We start from the raw sequence: 20,142 nt of genomic DNA, 5'->3' as shown, positions 1-20,142 counted from the left end.
AAGGAAGAAAATTATTTATAAACACACAAGTTTGGGGAAAGTAGTGAAAGGCAACGAGGAACGACAATTTCGGTCCTGCAGAAATTATTGCTGGCATCAAGGATTGACTAACAAGATGGGAAATAGGAAGCTGCCCACCAGCTCACAGATCACTGAGCATCCTCTTTTCTATGCACTATACCCCAGAGCCAGGTAGAGCCAAGTCCAGACGATGGTTCAATTTCCCTAACAAAACTAAGCTAAAAGTAATAATCTTTTTTTTTTAATTTTTTATTTTTTATAAACATATATTTTTATCCCCAGGGGTACAGGTCTGTGAATCACCAGGTTTACACATTTCACAGCACTCACCAAAGCATATACCCTCCCCAATGTCCATAATCCCACCCCCTTCTCCCAACTCCCCTCCCCCCAGCAACCCTCAGTTTGTTTTGTGAGATTAAGAGTCACTTATGGTTTGTCTCCCTCCCAATTCCATCTTGTTTCATTGATTCTTCTTCTACCCACTTAAGCCCCCATGTTGCATCACCACTTCCTCATATCAGGGAGATCATATGATAGTTGTCTTTCTCTGCTTGACTAAAAGTAATAATCTTATCTGCAACCAACCACTCCAATCTGTACTTAGAGAAAGATAAATCCTAAAACAATGTCTCACATACAAAAATAATTGCCAAATATCATATTCATATTCATCTGCTCATTAACTTAAACATTTTTCTGAGCCCTAAGTAAATGCCAAGGAAATCAAACAAAGCTCCCACCTTCATAGTTGACAGTTAAGCATGGAAAGTAAGATATGCTAAAACACTAAAACAGAGCACCTGGGTGGCTCAGTCGGTTAAGTGTTTGCCTTTGGCTCAGGTCATGATCTCGGGGTCTTGTGATGGAGCCTCCAGAGGACAAGGGACTGCCTGCTGAGGGGGAGGGTCTGCTTTTCCCTTTCCCTCTCGCTGCTCCCTCTACCCCTGCCCGTGCTCTCTCTCTCTCCCACTCACTCTCTCAAATAAATAAATTATTTAAAAAAATAAAACAAAGAAACCAAACCAAAAACACCTCTAGATGGGATACGTGGAATTTTAAAAGTGATAAAAATCATCCTGTACCAAATGTTACATAAAATTAGGTTACAGTCTCCCAAGAAGGATGAAAAATAAGATAAGGGGCTGGGGGTTATGAAAAATACTAGTAATTATAGCAGCTAACACCAAAAAAAGGGCTTTCCATATGTTAAATCATTTAATCTCCACAATTCCAGGAGAGACGTATCGTTTTTCATTTTACCAAGAAGTAAAGTTGAGAGCGATTTAAGAAACTTTCCTAAGTTCCACAACTTTTAAGTGGCAAAGCTGGGATCTGAATCCTGGTACCGTGGCTCTTAACCCTATTTTGCCGCATATAGTAATATTATTACTAACAAAACAACCGGTTACTGTATATTGCAGACCCATGATTTGGGTACGTTCATTCACTCTTTGAATATCCACTTCTCTATTTTACAAACGAGACAAAACAAAACAAAAACTAGGAGTCAGAGAAACGTCCCCAAGGTTGCAGAAGTTAACAAAGCGGTGAAGTCCGGATTCCAGCCCAGAAGCTCAGCGCAGGCTCCTCTCCTGGCACTCCACAACCCAGCCTGGACTGTGCTTTCCCCCTCAACCAAGTCCAGCTCCATCCCTCCGGGGGGGGCCCTGCCCCACCTGGCTCCTCAGAGACGTTCCACCGCCCGCGAGCCTCAGCGCCCTCAGGGCCACCCCCGCCCGGCCGGGTCAGGACTCTCACCAGGCGGGAGACGGGGAACCCTCGCAATCTTGCTGGTGATCTCTGCCGTGAGCACCGCAAAGTCCTGCTCGTAGCCTTCGAAGTCGGATGACATGGCGGCTCCGGAAAGGTCGGCCCGGGCCGGAGCCCAGGTCGTGGCAAGAGCCACGCGGGACCGACGAACACCGTGTAGGGACCCTGGGAGGGGGCCTCGAGAGCAGAGTGAAGAACCGGGGACAGCTCCCAGCCGGGCCGCTTCCTGGTTGTTCGTCGCAATCTCAGTCCTCCGGAAATGGGCCTGGATGCGTTTTTTATTGTCCGCTCGGGCTTCAAGATTTAAAAAAAAATCTCGAAAAGAAAAGCACTTCTATTAGGGCCCTGAAAAGCTTCCTAAAACCTGCGGGTTCTCGGGGATCACGGAAAGCATTTTTTGCCACTCCACGTTCTGAAAAGCGGCTCTGGTTCCCCCAAGCTAAGGATCCCAGGAACGTGCTTCCCCGGGGAAGTGTGATGTGGGGAACCTCCCGGAAGTGGCTGTCGCAGAGACGGCGCCGCGGGCGGGAGGTGGAGAGCCGCGGCGAGAGAGCGGGCGGGGAGACAGACTGGTGGCGGCAGGTTCCGCACTCCACCCTCTTCCAGCCAGGATTTGCTTTCTGCTTGCGCGGGCCTGAGGTCCCCATGACGGCGTTATCCGAAGAGGAGAAAACCTGTTCCGGGTGAGCCCAGGCCGCCCCGGAAATGCGATGGCCGAGGAGCGGGCACTAAGGACCGGACTGAGGTGGGAGCCAAGGCAAGGGATTTAACTGTGATTTGGGCGGTCCTCGCCCCACCCGAATGAGCCCAGAATCTCCAGAATGTTGAAACCGACCACGCTTGCCGGGATGTTTCTCCTCTGAGGGAGGATTTCTAAGCGCTCTGCTCCATGACCCGGGCGGGAAACTGAGGCACGGGGCAGTAGCATCTGTTGCGTGAAAGTCCTTATTCCCCTTTATCTGGGATCGTCCCTGGACTCGCTGCAGCCCAGTGAGAAATCAGTCCTTCCACAGATCTTCCGGCGCTCGGCGTCCTGCCTTCCCTGGCCCTCGCTGCGGAGGCATTTCCTCCTTTTTTTCCCCCCTCACATATTTTCATTCCTGTTCATTCTCCCGTGTTCCTCGAGTCATGACTGCACACACACACCTCTGTCCCCCCGTCCCCTGCTTCCACTCCCTCGGCTCTTTACCTTCGGCCCCAATAGATCCTGCAGTTGGTGTTTGGGAGCAATCGCGGGCAAAGGCCTTACTTAGCCCGAGTCGGGCTCTTAACTAGACGAATGGCGATTCGGTAAAAGGCAGTTTCGAATTCCGTAGAAGGAGGTGGATGACTTGGTTTCTGGTCTGGGGTCAGCTGTTAGTGGTCAGCTTGGTGTAAGCCCCCTCTCCAAGCCAGTTTCTTTTCTGTGAAGAATTCAGTCACCCCTCACGCCTGCTCCAGCTCTGAACATCTTGGTCTCTCCAAACCGTTCACTAAAGGTTGGACAGTCCCAGTTCCCCGACAAGTTGAAAACAAAGGAGTAAAAGCAACTCTTTCCGAATCATGTATTCAGTTCAGACGCCATTCAGCCTGGAGTCGTGTTTGGGATAAGCCCTATTTGGGGATAAAGTAGTTCTCTTCAGCATCGGAGAAGGCGCTCATCCCATAGAAGTGCACTTGTGAGATGCTTTTGTTTAGGTGGTTATTGGAGGTCAATGTATATAATAAAATTTTTTACTGAGCTTTCTCATTTTGTTTTCTTTAGATTGGGTTTCAAGCCAAGACACTGGATTCTCCTAGTTGAGACAAAGAGCTCTGAGTGTGTTACAGTGAAAATGGCATAATCTGCACTAACCTCCCACCGCTTAAAGGCATGACAATTAAGGAACCCACATGGACTGGTGGCACATGGAAATGTGTGCACAGAAAAAGGAAATCTATAATTTTTTAAAAGTAGGAAGGCATTCTTCCTCACCAGAATGGGTACATTCTGCTCGGTTATCAAGTTTGAAAATCTCCAAGAATTAAAGAGACTGTGTCATTGGGGTCCCATTATAGCCCTTGGTGTTATAGCAATATGTTCTACGATGGCCATGATTGACTCTGTGTTGTGGTATTGGCCTTTACATACAACTGGAGGAAGCGTGAACTTCATCATGTTGATTAATTGGACGGTCATGATTCTTTATAATTACTTCAATGCCATGTTTATTGGTCCTGGCTTTGTTCCTTTGGGGTGGAAACCGGTAAGAAAAAGATCTAAGATAAGAAACTCTAAAAATAATCATATATTTAGTTTATGGCTTATCTGCTAACCAATAATATCAGACACAGCCTACTTTTTGCCTTAGTAGAGGCTAAGCATATTATTCTAATTATCATTTAGAGCTCAAAGAATTTATTTTTTATTTTTTTTTTAAAGATTTTTTTATTTATTTGACAGAGATCACAAATAGGCAGAGAGGCAGGCAGACAGAGAGAGAGGAGGAAGCAGGCTCTCCACTAAGAAGAGAGCCTGATGCGGAGCTCCATCCCGGGACCCTGGGATCATGACCCGAGCTGAAGGCAGAGGCTTTAACCCACTGAGCCACCCAGGCGCCCTCAAAGAACTTATTTTGTATCTGTTTGAAAATACTCCTCTAAATTAGTATTTCCCAAAAATTAAAAAAAAAAAAAAAAAGTTAGTATTTCCCAGAGAAATTTTATGGAATACTTGTCCTGCATTAAAAGAAAAAAGAGGAATGAAGGGGGCTGGGGAGTCTATAAAAATTGCTGGCTTAAATCATCAAGTTTTAAAGTCAATATTAAAATCGTCACATTAGGAAGTACAGTACAAATCAATTTGTGGCTTTTTAAAAGTTGTGGAAAGTTTATGCTTGTGATTTTCCATATTGCTTGCTGAGGGACACCACCTGATAGCTGTTAGAAATGCAGAATCTTGGGCTCCACTCGAGACCTAGGAATCAGAATCAGCATTTAACAAAATCCCCAGATGATTCTTAAGTATGTTAATGTTGGAGAAACACTAATGTAGTATACTATTTAAAGTGGGTACAGAGATGAGTAAGACAACTTTGTATCCTGAAAAACCTTATAGTTGAGAGAAACCAAGGGACTTGTGTAAGTAAATTATAGGGAAGAATGGGGTGAGTACTGTTGAAGTTTAGAAGGACCTGATCTTTTTCAGCTGGGGACCTGAGGGAGGAGTGGAAATTTCCACAGATGGGAAAGAAGACATTCCAGGTTGGTTGGTGGTGGAAGCATATAGTTAGAAATAACAGGTTATGTTGTGCCAATAAAGCGGAAACTAAGGCAGATTGTGGAAGGCCTTAAATGTGTGAGGAATTGTTAGGCCATAGGGAGGTAGTAGAAGTTTGTCAAGCCAAGCTCTGACCTAATCAGGGTTGCGTTAGAGGAATATTATTCTGAAAATAGTTTGGATTAGAAAGAGATACAGGAAAGTAGTTAGAAGTAACCAAAATGGTGCAAAAGAGATCTCAAAAGTGTCAGCTCTGATGTTTGAATCCTCACTCCAGAGTTCCTGCCACACGGTCAGCTACCTTTTTCCTGAACTCCTCCCATTCTAGTAAGAGTTTGGAAAAGTAGAATCAGCTACGATCAGTGGTGGTGGGTTTGGGTAGAGCAGGGGGAAGAGAAATTAAAAATGAGTTCTGGGTAATTGGAAGAGCAATGTGGCTGTTAACCAGAAACTCATTATTTAAAAATATTTCAGCTCAAATAAAAGCACTGGAAATGCAAGTTAGGATTCTGTCCTTACCCAACCCCTCACAGAAGAAAAATCAAACCATACCAAAGCATTTATTCATAAGACTTGACATGTTATTACTTAGGATCAGATAACTGATGAATTTTTTTTATATTTTGCTACCAAGGAAAATTCTCAGGATAGCATGTACCTCCAGTATTGTAAAGTCTGCCAAGCATACAAGGCGCCACGGTCACATCACTGCAGAAAGTGTAACAGGTACTGTCTTTGCTCCTCTTTGGGGACTGATCAGCTTGGTTACTGGTCTTACGTTTTTCTTTCTGCCACATCAGTCTCAGTTTTAGTCTCTATACGGTGGCTTCTTTGTAAAAACCATTGTCAAAACACTTGTGTCCGTATCTCCATTTTATTAAGTTACCAATTTGATAATAAACATTCTTCACTCCTTTTTGTTATAAGTGAAAAGATTTTTTTTTATTTGCTTTTTGGAAAAATATACATTTAATTTTGCTTCTTGGCCTGCCAAGAGTAAAAAGTTATACCTTCAAGTTGTTTCCATAAATCAGGATTAATTGTGCTTGTCTGCTGTCGTCTTGACTAGCTTTAGAATTGTTCTGAGTCTAAATTATAAGGGACACCTGCCCTTTCCATCATTTGGGTCGACTAACATTTACACGTTATGCAGATCTAATAAATAAACTCAGGTGTGTATTATCGCTAGTGTTCAATATAAAAAACTTAATGGGAAGAAAATGAAATCACTATAAGAATACAAAATAAACTAGAACTTTTTTACATACACAGCTCTTACACTGATTTATTAATAAGAAATTTGTGATGAGAATGTTGAGGTTTAGGAAAACCATTTGTGGCAAATATATAGTTTGGTATGAGGCCAGGAAATATTCTTCTAGCAACAAGGAAAGGAAGCTCAGTAAGACTTTGCTTGTTAAACCACATCTTATATTCCATAGTTAGCTTCGTAGCTCAGAGAATCCACATCTAAAGGATGAGAACAGGAAGGAAGTTACAAGGTCTTCTCGGTCCCATCAACCCTGGCAGAGATTTAGAAGTGATTTTGTTGAATCTCTGTTGTACTCTACCTCAGTCACTGCATTTCAGAGCTAGAGATTAAAAAAAATCTTTTTTTTTTAAATTTTATTTATTTATTTGATAGACAGAGATCACAAGTAGGCAGAGAGGCAGGCAGAGAGAGGAGGAAGCAGGCTCCCTGCTGAGCAGAGAGCCCGATGTGGGGCTCAATCCCAGAACCCTGGGATCATGACCTGAGCCGAAGGCAGAGGCTTTAACCCACTGAGCCACCCAGGCGCCCCTAAGCTTTTTTCTTTATAATGAACCTCTCTGTGGGCCTCCTGACATCTTAAAACAAACTCACTTGTAGCAGATCTTGTTTCCTCAGAAGCTGTTACAAATCCTGACTTCTCTTGTGTTGTTTAGAATTTAAAAGAAGTCACTGTTCAGAGTTGTTTAAAAACTCATAAAGACTTTTCTTTCTGTTCCATGGAGTATAATTCCTCTGTGAGTCAGGCTTGCTGGTTTTCTGTTTACTTGATCTTTTGAAGACCAAAGTTGTTTAAAGTAGACAGGATTTTTTGCCTCATGTTTTATGTAAATTTTTCTTGTTAGATGTGTGATGAAGATGGACCATCACTGTCCTTGGATCAACAATTGTTGTGGTTACCAAAACCATGCTTCGTTCACACTGTTTCTCCTTTTAGCACCACTGGGTTGTATTCATGCTGCCTTCATTTTTGTTATGACTATGTATACACAGCTTTATAATCGGGTAAGTGACAGTGTTTGTTATAAAATCATTTATGCCGAATTAAATGGTAGTTACAGTTATTTAAGAAGCCCCTTTTGGAATGATGATGTTCATGATTTAGGTTGGGAAACAGAACTTTGCTTTACATATATATGAATTTCTTTAAAAAAAAAAGCTATTAAAATTTAATTTTTTTCTTAAGCTTTTTTTATTCATTTGAGAGAGAGAGAGCATGAGCGGGAGGGAGAGGGAGAAGCAGACTCCCTGCTGAGCAGGAAGCCTAACACCCGCCTGGATCTCACAACCCTGCAATCATGACCTGAACTGAAGGCAGCCACTTAACTGACTAAGCCACCCAGGTACCCAAACACTTAGTTTTTTAGATGAGGAAAAATTATTTTGTTTTGGAAACGTACCTTACTAGCTGTAGTTGAAGTTGATAATATTATTACTGTATGTATAATTTATTCGATTCCACACTTTGTAGCTGTGGTGAGAATAATGAGAAAAAAGGAACAAGAAGAAAAAGCCCTAGTATTTTCTATTTCCATCTAATTCATTTTGCAAGTTTCAGTTCTTCTGTTCATTTCTAATTCCAGTGCCATGGAAGGTAGCTCATGGAGCAGGCACATGTCCTAAAATATCCTCCAGAAGATTAGGTTGACTGATGGGCAAGTAGAAAACTTCAGGGGCACAGATTCAATCCCTAAAGAAGCCTGATGGGTAAATGCTAAAAGGACTGTAGCACCTGGAGAACGTAGGCCCTTCATTGGTGGGACAATCCGTATCAACCTCAACCAGTTTCTGATGTCTGGAGACCTAGTCCAGTGATACTAGATCTTCTAGTTTTTCAGGAAAAAATCAGAAAATCTGGACTTCAAAAAAGTTAAAGTTAAACCAGAAGTTTAACGTCTCCTGATTTTTAAATGTTAGCACCTGGGTGACTATTTGAAAACATTTTGCAGACCAGGTGGTAAGCATCTACAGGGCATGTTTCGCTGCATTTTGCCAGTTTTTACACCTCTGATTGTGGCACATGAGGGAAGAAACAACTAAATTCTAGGCTGTCTTTTTTTTTTTTGCTGTGGAAGATTCCTGTAAATATTGAAAAGCAAGGAGAAGATGGGTGACACAATTATAACTTAGATTGATGACTAGTGTTGTTCATGCATATTAATGTTAGTCGGTATACCTTATGCTTTCTGAGGAAATAATTAAAAACAAACAAACAAAAAAGGTAACATTCGAAAATAACTAAGAATGATATTCTGCGTATCAGTATGAGTTCAAGCCCCAGTATCAATTAGAAACACATTAGAAATTCATTTTCTTTTAGCCACAGCTTCAGGTTATCATTTGTTGATCTTTTTTTGATCAAGTTGTTTTAAGTGTCCCAGTACAATCTGACCATTTATAACAACTGAACATTTCAAGTGTGTGTTGTTGTTCGTAGCTCTCCTTTGGGTGGAACACAGTCAAGATTGATATGAGTGCAGCCCGGAGAGATCCTCTTCCAATTATTCCATTTGGATTAGCAGCATTTGCGGCTACTTTGTTTGCCTTGGGATTAGCTTTAGGAACAACCATAGCTGTTGGGATGTTGTTTTTTATCCAGGTAAGTTTCTTGTTTACCTCTAGCAAAAAGTTGTTCACTTACTGGGGCTGCTTGTGATGAGAAAGAGCTGAAGACCGCATTCAGGTATGCAGTATGAAATGGAAGTTACTGTTACCTGTACCATCGAGGTAGCTAATCTCTGTACTAGCCAGATGATTTTGAAGTGACTACCTAAATCTCCAGGTAATTGATTGAATTTTTAAAGTGTTATCTTAGAGTTATATATCACTTTATAGTTGAGAAAGCCTTTATCACATTGTGGTCTCTCTTGATCTTCACATCAACCCCCAGAAAGAGTTGAAGAGGGATATTTTCCCCTTCCTTACAGATGAGTAATTGAATCACGGAAAGGTGAAGTGACTTAACTCAAGATAATCCACTTATGTATTCAGTAAACATAATTATTAATGCTGTTTTATAATAGCATGTATTTAATCATCATCATCATAATAAAGCCAATGTTTATTCAGCACTTACTATGTGCAAGACACCGTTTTAGGGACATCACATGTAGTAGTTCATTTAATTCCAATAACAACCCTATGGTACGGTGCTATTTAATGGCTACTCTGGTGAATTAGTGTGCTAATTTCGGAGGCTGCAATAATGAAAAAAGTCCTGCTCTTAGGGAAGTCACTATTAGTGACTTTACAGGAAGATTCCTGTAAATATTGAAAAGCAAGGAGAAGATGGGTGACACAATTATAACTTAGATTGATGACTAGTGTTGTTCATGCATATTAATGTTAGTCGGTATACCTTATGCTTTCTGAGGAAATAATTAAAAACAAACAAACAAAAAAGGTAACATTCGAAAATAACTAAGAATGATATTCTGCGTTATCTAAACTATCTATTAGTTAACTAATACTGGCTCATGTGAATATCACAGATTTATGTACAAAGTGCTGTGAGAGCACAGGGGAGGAGGATGTGGCCCATGACAAAACAATTATGAACCATTCCGTTCACTTAGTTAACTTACTCACTAGTCGAAGGCCCGCTGTGGGCCAGGTTCTGTTGTGCTCAGCCATAGGAATATGGTGAGGACTTCTTTCCCATATGTGTCTTTACCCTGCCCCACTGTTTCTGTGGACACAGCTGGACTAAAAGGAAACACAGACCTCTCATAGAATCAGAAATGCTGGCCTGAGGGCTCTGGTGCATCACTCAACCCTTTCAAACTTGTAGTTTTGAAATATCTTGGTTTTGGTTATACTTTATGTTTTCTATTAGCCTGGGGTCAAATTCTTTGAAAAAATTCCCCCACTGCCTCTGATTAAGAATCATATTAGAAATAGACTAAAACCCTGTGGTGTAAAAGCCCAGATAAGTGGATTGAGTCATAGCTAGGAAAATTGATTAATAGAATCAAGACTGAATATATTTGGTTTTTAAAGCAGGCGGAATATCTAGGTTGACTGAGTCACTTCGTTGTAGTAAATAAATTAATCATAAACTTAAGGTTAATTAAAGATAGTGATAAACGATTTTAGTAGCAAAATGCACAAATACTGATTAAGTGGATTGTATCAATGTTTTATTAATAGTGTGGAAGCCTTGTTCAGAAGGTAGTACTTAAAACCTGAAGCTTTATTAAGCTAGTAGATTCAGATTTGATTATGGATGATGACCATTATCATTTTGTGGAGAGGCTTTGTAGCACAGTGCTGAAGAGCAAGGACTTTAGAGTCAGGTAGACCACACCCTGAGTATGTCACTTAACCTTTGTTATCCTGATCTCTTCATCAGTGGAATGCACCAATAAAAACTATCTCATAGGGTTACTACAAAGATGATAATCTTAAATGAACTGAAGTTTCATCATAAAATTTTACTGTGTATCATTTAATTTTCAGATGAAAATAATTCTCAGAAACAAAACTTCTATTGAATCATGGATTGAAGAAAAGGTAAATTTTAATAATTGTTTCCTCAATCTCAATAAAGATTAGCTCAGAAAAAAATAAAAAAAAATAAAAATTAGTTCATAGGCCAGATTAACTAATAAATGCCTGGAATTGAAAACTTCACTATCAGATGGCTTTCTTCGGTCATTTGAGTGCCACATAAAAGAAGAATATAGAAAAGAAACATTTTGATTCATTCTTGGTTTAATGTAACTCCCACCGAAATATGCTTCTCATTCACCCTGAGTTGCTGAAGAAGCCCAAGCCATCCATTAAATCATTTGGCCATTCTTCCTCAGATTAGGGGTTAAGGCAGACCATTCAGAAAGGAACATCTCTCCCACCAAGATGCCATCAAGTTTTTTTCAGTGCTTTAGGACTAACAAACCTTCATAAGCCATAGGACTTAGAGCATAGCTTGTTACAGACCTCCCAACCCTTAATACATACTTCATTCTGTCTGTTGCGATTCTGTTGTAAAGTCAATCTTACCACTCTGCTCCCCGCTTACAGCTTCTCAGAGCCTCACCATCACTGTAGCAGGGACTATAAACCCACATGCCTGCGGGGGCCAGGCGGATCACTTAGGTGACAGGAGCCAGCCTGTGATACTAGAGCTGCCTAACAGATGAAGCTGATTGTTACCATGGGGGGTACTCACTCAGTATTCTGAAATCATCTAATTGTTTTTCTAGAAGAGTAAGAGATCTGGATTTCTGTGACATCTCTTTGTTTTTAGATATTAGGAAGCAGTTCACATTAAAAACAAAAAGACTTGTGGGCCAAATAAAACATAACAATAGGACATATTTAGCCCCCTGGCAGCCAGTCTATAGCTTGAAGTTATAGGACTAGTTTCTTAAACTTTTTGGTTTCAGAACCCTTTTACATTCTCAAAATTGTTAAGGACACTAAAGAGCTTTCTTAATTTGTGTAGTAGTTATCAATGATTGTCATATTTCTTGAGAAAAATTTTGAAGCTTTATAATTTCATTTAAAAATAATAAACCCATTATATGTTAATAAAAATAGCATATTTAAAAAAATTATTATATTTTTCAAAGTAAAAAATAGAAGAGTGGCATTGTTTTGTATTTTTACAAATCTCTTTAATATCTGACTTAACAGAAGACAGTTGGATTCTCACATCTCCTGCATTCACTCTGTTGCGATATGTTGCTTTGATTGAAGTATATGAAGAAAATCCAGCTTCACACAGATAAGTAGGTAGAAAAGGAAAGAGTATTTTAATAGGCTTTTTAGTTGACAGTGGATATTCTTTGGTACTTCATGAGAACTTCACAGGTGATAGCCTTGAAAGGTTAGTTGTATGTAAGAGGTAAAGCTCTATCAGTAAACGTTTTGTACTCTTGTACATTTCAGTCCATCAGTACATCTTGCTCTTTGAATGGACCTTTTACCCATACATGATTTTATAACATCAGGTATTGGTCATTTGGAAAATACAGTTTTATAGAGTAATGCACATTTTCCAAATGCTGACACATTGATTCATATCATTACCAATTTTCTGGGGGAAGGGCCTTTATTTTGGAAAGCAATCAGGCTCATCGCAGTGGATACAAATTTTCCAAAATTCTAATTTTCACTTGAAAGCCTTAATTTTTTCACTGACAATAGATACTCAGTTGTTTACATTGAAGTAACAGCTTGACTTTGTTAATTTTTGAGAAAATTTCTGCCAAATATTGAAGTTTCAGTAACCTTAGTTTGTTTCATTACTCATTCTTTCAAGTAAAATTGCATTAAATGAAAAAAGTTGGCTATACAGCTTTTATTAGTTCACAACACAAACAGATGTTTTCCTTGAGATAAACGCTTTGGTGTGCTTTATGTGTCCTCCCCATTTTGTCACATGAGAGGTCATCTACTTGAGAGTTGAGATTTAATGAAAATAATTATTTTTATTGCATCATCGAGAACATTCTTATGTAAAACTTTTGTTCGATTTTTTTTTTAAATCATGAGTATGTAATGGTGAAGAATGTAATCTCTATTTACACAGTTTGGTGCCACTATCATGATTCCTGCTAAAGGTACTAGCAATTTTACCCACTACTGCAAATATCAACACAATGAAAAAGACAAATAACATGTTAATATTAAGATGAAAGTTGTTTGATTTTGTTGAACCATAAGAAAAGATCTTGGGAACTGGAAGAGGTATGCAAGGCATGCTTTGAGAACCACTGATATACAGGTTTAAGTCCAAGCTCCTTAGCATTTTGTACCTCTTCCCAGCCCATCTCACTCTTGATACCAACTAAAATCAAAAACTCCCAATTTTATACATCATATGCTTCTGTATCTTTTCACATGTCATTCGCTCTACCCAGAACACTCTTCCTCCCTTTTGCTGATTTCTTCTGCCTCAAGACCTATTTTAGGTGTCATTTCTTCCAAAGAACCTTCCTTGACTCTCCCTAGATTAGCTAAGTGGGCTTTATTTTTTTCTTTCTTTTTTTTTTTTTTTTTTTGCCTTTCCCATAGCACCTGTTACACATCTCTGTTGCCTCTTTCTTACTTTCTCTCTCTCTCTCTCTTTTTTTAAATTTTATTTATTTATTTATTTATTTATTTATTTTGAGAGAAAGGGAGAGAGAGAGAGCATGAGTGGGGGGAAGGACAGAGAGGGAGAGAGAGAATCCTAAGCAGGCTCCACACTCAGTGCAGAACTTGATGTGGGACTGAATCTTAGTACCCTGAGATCATGACCTAAGCTGAAATCAAGAGCCGGATGCTTAACCGACTGAGCCAAAAGGGACCACACCTCTGTTACCTTTTAACACAGTATTGATAGAATACCCCAACTTCACTGAGTACTTCTCTTGGGCAGAGACCAGGCCTCAGTCTTTTTGTAAGCTACTCTCATCCTTACCACTGTTTCTTTGTTAATGGCTTAAATCTCTGTTCTTTGAGACTCTTAACCATTTTGAAGATTCTGAGACTTTTGTTTATAGAAAGGGAAAATAAATTATCCTTTACTGTTTGTGTGGGAATTTGCAGTTTAGTAGATTCATACATATACATATAGCTTGACAATTATTTTAATTGAATTAACATCAATATTATTTTCTAAGCAAGAAAACTTTCCCTAAAATATTGTCCCCGATAATAAAGTATTTCAAGGTGTCATTTCTAGTTAATAATGTAAGAATCATCATTAGATTAATAATTTTTTTCTGATGACCAAGGCTCTTCATAAAGTACCGTGCTAAACCTAGAAGTTATTTTAAAACTGGCACTCTGTTGCTGACTAAAAAATATAAATAAGTGGTTAACTTTATAGAAAATTTATTGAAATTTATCAGGCACTAAAATTGATACAAATTTAAAAAACAAAAAAAATTGATACAAACTCAGCTGGGTTTGTACACTTATTATAAGAATAAATTATGCATCTTTATACCACTAGGTGTCAGTGGAACTTAAGAAATTCTAAGTCAGTTTATCTCCTTAAGTTCAAGTTAACAATTCAAGTGCCTAGAATATAATTTATACAGCCTGAATATTTATGTATATGTATAAAGCACACCTATAAATGCATATATACATAAGTATATATATACGTGTATAATGGTATAAAAAACTGAAAGAGGATGAACACATTTCTGCTAGTTTTTTGAGAAAATAATTTTCAGAAAATGACGACTCCCCTGGAACCCGTTTTTCTGGCCACTTCACAGGTGTTGTTGCTACCCACGATACAACTGCCGCATTCTGGAGCACCCCTGAAACAGTTCTTTCATCCTGAATAAACTCTTGCTTTCTCTTAAATCTTTTTATCACCATCCCTTCCTTACACCTATATTCTTTTGTTTTGCTGAGCAAAGAGCATTAAGGATATGTTATATGTGGAAAAAAGCTAATAACTCATTTATTTATTTAGATTTTATTTATTTGAAAGAGAAAGAGCACGAGCAGGGAGAGGGGCAGTGGAAGGAGAAGCAGACTCCTGGCTGAGCAGGAAGCCCGACATCGCGCTTCCATCCCAGGATCCTGAGGCCGTGACCTGAGCCCCAAAAGCAGATGCTTAACCAGCTAAGCCACCCAGGCACTTATTAACTCTTTTAATAAGGATTTTTGAATGTGTGTTCCTGAATAAGCCCAGTCAGACATTTCCTGAATGATCTCATATGAGGTCGGTGTTAATATAGCAAGTTCCTCTTATATTATGATAAGTTTGTCTGTCTCTTCTGTGTAACATGACAACACGGAGGAAGCATTTTTAGGAGTGATACAAATTTGAGGAATAAATGTATGTTACTGTCAATACTATCAATAGGACAGTATTTAGAGCCATTGGAGGCAGAGGCATCTGCTATCTTACTTCTTTGTTACCCACAGGCTAAAGATCGAATTCAGTATTACCAACTGGATGAAGTCTTTGTTTTTCCCTATGATATGGGAAGTCGGTGGAAGAACTTTAAGCAGGTATTCACGTGGTCAGGGGTCCCGGAGGGAGATGGACTAGCGTGGCCAGTGAGAAAAGACTGTCACCCGTACAGCTTAACAGTAAGTATTTCTGCGCAAATAGGCTTTCCTTTCTATCTAGCCCTTGTCTCCTTAAGTGCCCCTTAACTCAGATGACATTTTATAGTAAGATAAGTCATATGGCTTTTTTCAGTTTGGCAAAAATAAATCTAAGTTAAAAATCCCAAGGCACTCCTTCTGTCCTCTCTCTCTTTTAATTTAAATCTCTCTTTAATCCTCCATACATGGGACATAAAGTCCTGATCCCTTTACTTAGTTAGAAAATCCAGCCTAAAACTGCCTCCAACTACTTCCTAATGGAAACCACCCTTTCCAACCGGCGTGGTTTCCTCAGTGAACCCCTTGTGTGTTCCTGCCACCTAACTCTGTCCATGCTGTTTTTTCTCTCTTCTGTGACTTCTTCTGTATTAGAAATTATCAAGGCCAGTTCCAGTTCCACCTCATCTTGATTTGGCACTTAACCGTATGCAACTCTGTGGTACCCATGAGGTCTCACTTTTATTTAATTCTTTTATCTTATATCTTTAACAAGATTCTAATACAGAGACCACGAGTTATCTTGATTTCCCTTACTATATCTAATATAGTACCATTTAATAAATTGTTGCTGAATAAGTGAGGAAAAGTATATCATAATGATGACTTTCATTGGAGACTTGCGGATGAATTTTGCAGTCTGTCTACCTTGTCTCTGAAGAATCCGTGAATCTCTGTCATCATCACTTTCAGGACTAGCCTAGAAGTCCCATGAGGGCAGTGAGTACATCTCCCTGATCCCTGGGCCATAGCAAATGCTCAGTGAGTATACACAGATGAAGACAGAGACTATGGAGAAGAAAGCCTCATGCCAGCTCCTGCTCTCAGTCAGAGAGCCCACTTTCCACTTTTCTGAACAAAACAAAACAAAAACATGGGGCCTTTGAATTGTCAGCACTGTGAAATGCTGGAAAATTGGGAGTTTGTTGTAACATTTGTTCTTTTTATATCTCCAAACAGATTGAACAGTTGAAACAAAAAGCAGATAAAAGAGTCAGAAGTGTAAGTAAAAATTTTGCAATGATACTAGTTTCTTTTTCCTTTTGTCAGGCTCTACCCTTCTGTATAGTTTTCAGAATTGCCTCTGAGTAGAAGCTAACTGTTGGCTTTTATGAAATAATGTTTCTTACTACAATTGTTGAAATTTGATACAGTTCACTTTTGTTTTCTTTTAAGTAGTTTGGAGGTTTGGAGGGAATGTAGTCAGTTTATATTGCCAACAGAAATCCTCATTATAGCTCTTTAGTATGAAACCCATCCTTACACTTCTGCTGTACAATTTGATGACCGCTAGCCACATGTGGCTATTTAAATTTAAAGTAACTAAAATAAAATAAAAAATTGAGCTTCTTGGTTGTACTGGCCATATTAGAAGTGCTTAGTACCTGTGTGTGTCTAGGGCCTACCCATCGGTTACCACAAATATAGAACATTTCCTTCACTGTAGAAAGTTCTACTGGACAGTACTGATCTAGAATTTAATTCGTAGCGATGTGCTTGAAATGCAGGCTAAGAAAAGCCTAGAGAACTAGAAATGTCAGTTGCCTCTTATAAAGGATCTGGGAGGTAAAGACTTGTCACCTGATAACTTTGGGTCTGCCTTTAACAGTTTAAATTCAAATTTACAGAAATTCAGAGGTAAACATTACATTGTTTTTCTGATTACTGATGCCAGGTACGGTATAGAGTAATAGAAGATTACAGTGGTGCCTGCTGTCCTTTGAATAAAGGAATCAAAACCTTCTTCACGAGCCCCTGCACTGAAGAGCCTCGAATAAGGCTACAGAAAGGGGAATTCATTTTAGCCACAAGAGGGTTACGGTGAGTGAGAGAAAGTACTGACTTTCTTCTTTAAATTAGCATCTAGCCTAAAAAAATTAATTTTAATCTTTTAAATATTTCAGATACTGGTTGTATGGAGATAAAATTCTTGATGATGCCTCTGTAGAAGGTATGGAAATGGCAACAAATGTTTAATAGACCAGCTGCTAGTAATAATTCCAAATTGTGGGAGAACAACTGTTACAATCAGTGTCATGTGCATTAGGACATAACCATCAAGCATAAGACATAAGACACACCATCAAGCAACAGAAAAAGGCTTCTTAGATTATTTCTCCATAGCACTTCTATTTATCAGGTCTTTTTAGGGGCAGCTAATATCAGAGGTCATCATGATCTGTGTGACAGGCACTTGTAGAAGTGCTTCACTTGTGGTGAAGCCCCCACAGCCCTCATGTACATTTCACTGGTGAGGAAACCAAAATGCAGAGACTGAGCACCTTGCCCAAGACCGCACTAAAAACAGGTAGAGCCAGGTGTCCAGCCCAAGCAGTCCGGCTTTACAGCCTATACACCAGACCCCTTTGCCCTACACTCTCTCTGTGAATGCATATTCCTATGATTTTATTACAGAAATTAACAGATTGAAATTTTCTGTGTCTTTAATTTTTTTTCTTTTCTTTAAGTTTTAGAACTGTTCCTTTGTAAAGTAAAGGTTAATTCTGGATGCCTTTAGATTCACCCAATATGACTGCTTAGGCAACCTTGACACAGAAATTTACATGTTAGGAAGAAACCTAAGAAGGAAATTCATAGAAGCTACAGGGAGGTGGTTCCCTGGAACAGGTGAAGTATGAGAGTGCCCAGAACACCACGATCACACATATGTAAGTGAACACCCGTATTGAGGAATCCTGCCCATGTTCCCCCGCCCCCCCCATGCTCCACTTAGGGCTTGTCCTGAACCACATTTGCACCTTTCCCAGCTAATAGCATTTGGGAAATACTGGTTTTCTGACTTGACAGACAGCTTTTAAACATATACATATTTTTTTTTCTCAAATTAAGCTTATAAAAGCTGGTAAAGGAGGAAAAAAGTAAAACAGAACTAAAAGCTTACTGATTTGAAGTAGTGGGACTTATTTGGCTCAGCAATATCACTAAATCTATTCACATCAATTTCATTTTCTCCATCAGGTGTTTCACGAATCAGAGGCTGGTTCCCCAGAAACTGTGTGGAGAAATGTCCCTGTGATGCTGAAACAGATCAAGCCCCAGAGGGCGAGAAGAAAAATAGATAGCCACTGCTGAAGTAAAATTACTCTTTAAGTCCTCTCCATTACTTGAAAATTGTACATATTACTAAAGAATTATGCAATGAGCCTACTCTGGTTAAGGTGTTCTTTTCCTCAAAGGTGCCCTAGTGCCATAATCTAAATATTTTTATTACCATTTTGAAATGAAGAAGCCATTCTGCATATGCCTTTGAATTCCTGCCCCTCTGTCACTTCTTTCTCTCCACAAAAGGAAAAACACTTCACCCAAGTAAGTCAATTGCATTTTCTCTAGGATTTTTTTTATGCGCTGCACACTATGGACCTCACCTGCAGATATAGTTCCCCCTTTGCCAGGAGCATCTGCATGTGATGCTTTTATTCTGTTTCCCCCTCGGTTATTTCTTATGTAATATTCTAGATACTGTAGAAAACATACATCAGATTCAATATAAGCTTAAATTTTATTACCTGTCTTTTAATAATGCAGATTTTGTCAAATCAAATAAAGATCAATGGCTGTTCTGTATAAATCTAATTTTTTACTATCCTCTTTCTTTTGGCTGACTAAAAAGCTTTGTCATAGTTCTTTGTGGAAAAACTCCTCTACTACCTTGTGAGAAATTGGCATCTTTAATCCCGAGTCTTAAGATGTTCAGTAAATGAGCTAGTGGTATGAGATCACAGTATTCTGGGAAACTTTCAGCGAGCTCCAACTGCTACAGCTATACACTTGAGTCTCTCAAATCTTGAAGTTCATGCGAATGGTAGGATCTAAGCTGATGGATTGGATGCTTAACGTTGGGCTTGTCTAGGCACAAGTAGAATTACAGAAGTCGTCTGCTCCCATTCTAATTCTTCCTAAGGCAGGGAACTTGAGCTTTTGGGGGTTGTAACAGTTAACATTAAGGGAACACACTTGGAGATTCAGCAGTGAATGAAACAGGACTCTGTTCTAGTGATAGGTGGGGGGTAGACAGACAAGCAAAATACACACTGTGAAGAGAGCAGGTAAGATGGTCTGATGGACGTGACCTTTGACAGTTGAAGGGACAAGTTGTTTACCTCTGAGAGTAGCCAGCTGTGTCTTAAACAGAGGAAACAGCCAGAACAACAGGCTGGAATGTGCCTGGCATGTTTGAGGAACAGTAAGGAAGCCAGTGTGGTTTAGTTGGAATGAGGGTGGGAGAGAGCAGGAGAGGTCAAGGAGGTAATAGGAGCTAGACCACCAAGGGACCCTGTAGGTTAATTCTTGTCTTCCCTTTGTTGCAGATACTCAAGAATAGGCATCTCTTGAGCTTTTCTGGGCTCAGGGTCTAGAAAGACCATCCATGAACATTCTCCTTACCTCCAGTTAGAGGTCAGAGAGGAACACTGTCGAAGACAGCACAGCACAGATGGTAAAGGAGGAAACAATGAGTCGTGTGCTTGGTTGGAGTTTGGGCTCAGCTGGTATTTGTTTGTTATTCACAGCTGTGGGAGAAGAGGGCCTGGTCCTCTCAGTATTGCCTTTAGTAGCCACCGATCTAGGTTGCAGATTAGAATCACCTAGGGATCTTTTAAAAATCCCAATGCCCAGGCCATAGTCCAGATCATTTCAGTCAGAATCCCTAGGGTGACACTCAGTCATTATTAGGATCTCTTTAAACCCCTCAGGTAATTCTAGTTTACAGCCCAGTTTGAGAGCCCCTAGCTTGCTTGATAAGTGGTCCTTGATTGTGATT

General features: G+C 39.6%; 2 protein-coding genes across 22 annotated transcripts in view; one reads left to right on the top strand and one right to left on the bottom strand.

Moving 5' to 3' along the window:
• The window catches only part of VTI1A (vesicle transport through interaction with t-SNAREs 1A), a 353,313-nt gene extending 351,139 nt beyond the window's left edge, over positions 1 to 2,174 (bottom strand). For all 19 annotated transcript variants that reach the window (XR_004278473.1, XR_004278474.1, XR_004278478.1 and 16 more), the window contains exon 1: positions 1,783 to 2,174. Coding sequence is in view for 6 of the 19 variants with exons in the window: in XM_032311870.1 (XP_032167761.1) it covers positions 1,783 to 1,876 (94 nt within the window). In the remaining 13 variants the exon portion in view is untranslated. The remainder of the gene's footprint in view (positions 1 to 1,782) is intronic.
• Positions 2,175 to 2,272: 98 nt separating this feature from the next.
• ZDHHC6 (zinc finger DHHC-type palmitoyltransferase 6) lies at positions 2,273 to 18,959 on the top strand. Of its 3 annotated transcripts, none has more exons than XM_032311868.1 (11): positions 2,273 to 2,477; positions 3,539 to 4,019; positions 5,667 to 5,758; positions 7,148 to 7,307; positions 8,740 to 8,901; positions 10,761 to 10,814; positions 15,180 to 15,347; positions 16,323 to 16,364; positions 17,038 to 17,183; positions 17,267 to 17,313; positions 18,342 to 18,951. In XM_032311868.1, exons 2-11 carry the CDS (start codon positions 3,753 to 3,755, stop codon positions 18,443 to 18,445), a joined length of 1,242 nt encoding a protein of 413 aa, XP_032167759.1. In that variant the 5' UTR covers positions 2,273 to 2,477; positions 3,539 to 3,752; the 3' UTR covers positions 18,446 to 18,951. The 3 variants fall into 3 exon arrangements, with proteins under 3 accessions (XP_032167759.1, XP_032167758.1, XP_032167760.1); XM_032311867.1 differs by having other exon boundaries at positions 2,273 to 2,539; XM_032311869.1 differs by lacking the exon at positions 2,273 to 2,477 and having other exon boundaries at positions 3,973 to 4,019; positions 7,240 to 7,307; positions 18,342 to 18,959.
• Positions 18,960 to 20,142: the final 1,183 nt, after the last annotated feature.

This window comes from Mustela erminea, chromosome 14, assembly GCF_009829155.1.
Source record: "Mustela erminea isolate mMusErm1 chromosome 14, mMusErm1.Pri, whole genome shotgun sequence".
Lineage (NCBI taxonomy): Eukaryota > Metazoa > Chordata > Mammalia > Carnivora > Mustelidae > Mustela > Mustela erminea.
The sequence above is the reverse complement of the archived record's forward strand: the minus strand, read 5'-3'. Positions and strand labels throughout refer to the sequence as shown.

What these genes read in the sequence shown, in the direction of transcription:
- ZDHHC6 (XM_032311868.1), top strand. Translation starts at nt 3,753, where the DNA reads ATGGGTACATTCTGCTCGGTTATCAAGTTTGAAAATCTCCAAGAATTA. An exon ending in CACTGCAGAAAGTGTAACAG is followed by an intron (nt 5,759 to 7,147) that starts GTACTGTCTTTG and finishes TTTTCTTGTTAG; the next exon opens with ATGTGTGATGAAGATGGACC. An exon ending in TGATGATGCCTCTGTAGAAG is followed by an intron (nt 17,314 to 18,341) that starts GTATGGAAATGG and finishes TTTCTCCATCAG; the next exon opens with GTGTTTCACGAATCAGAGGC.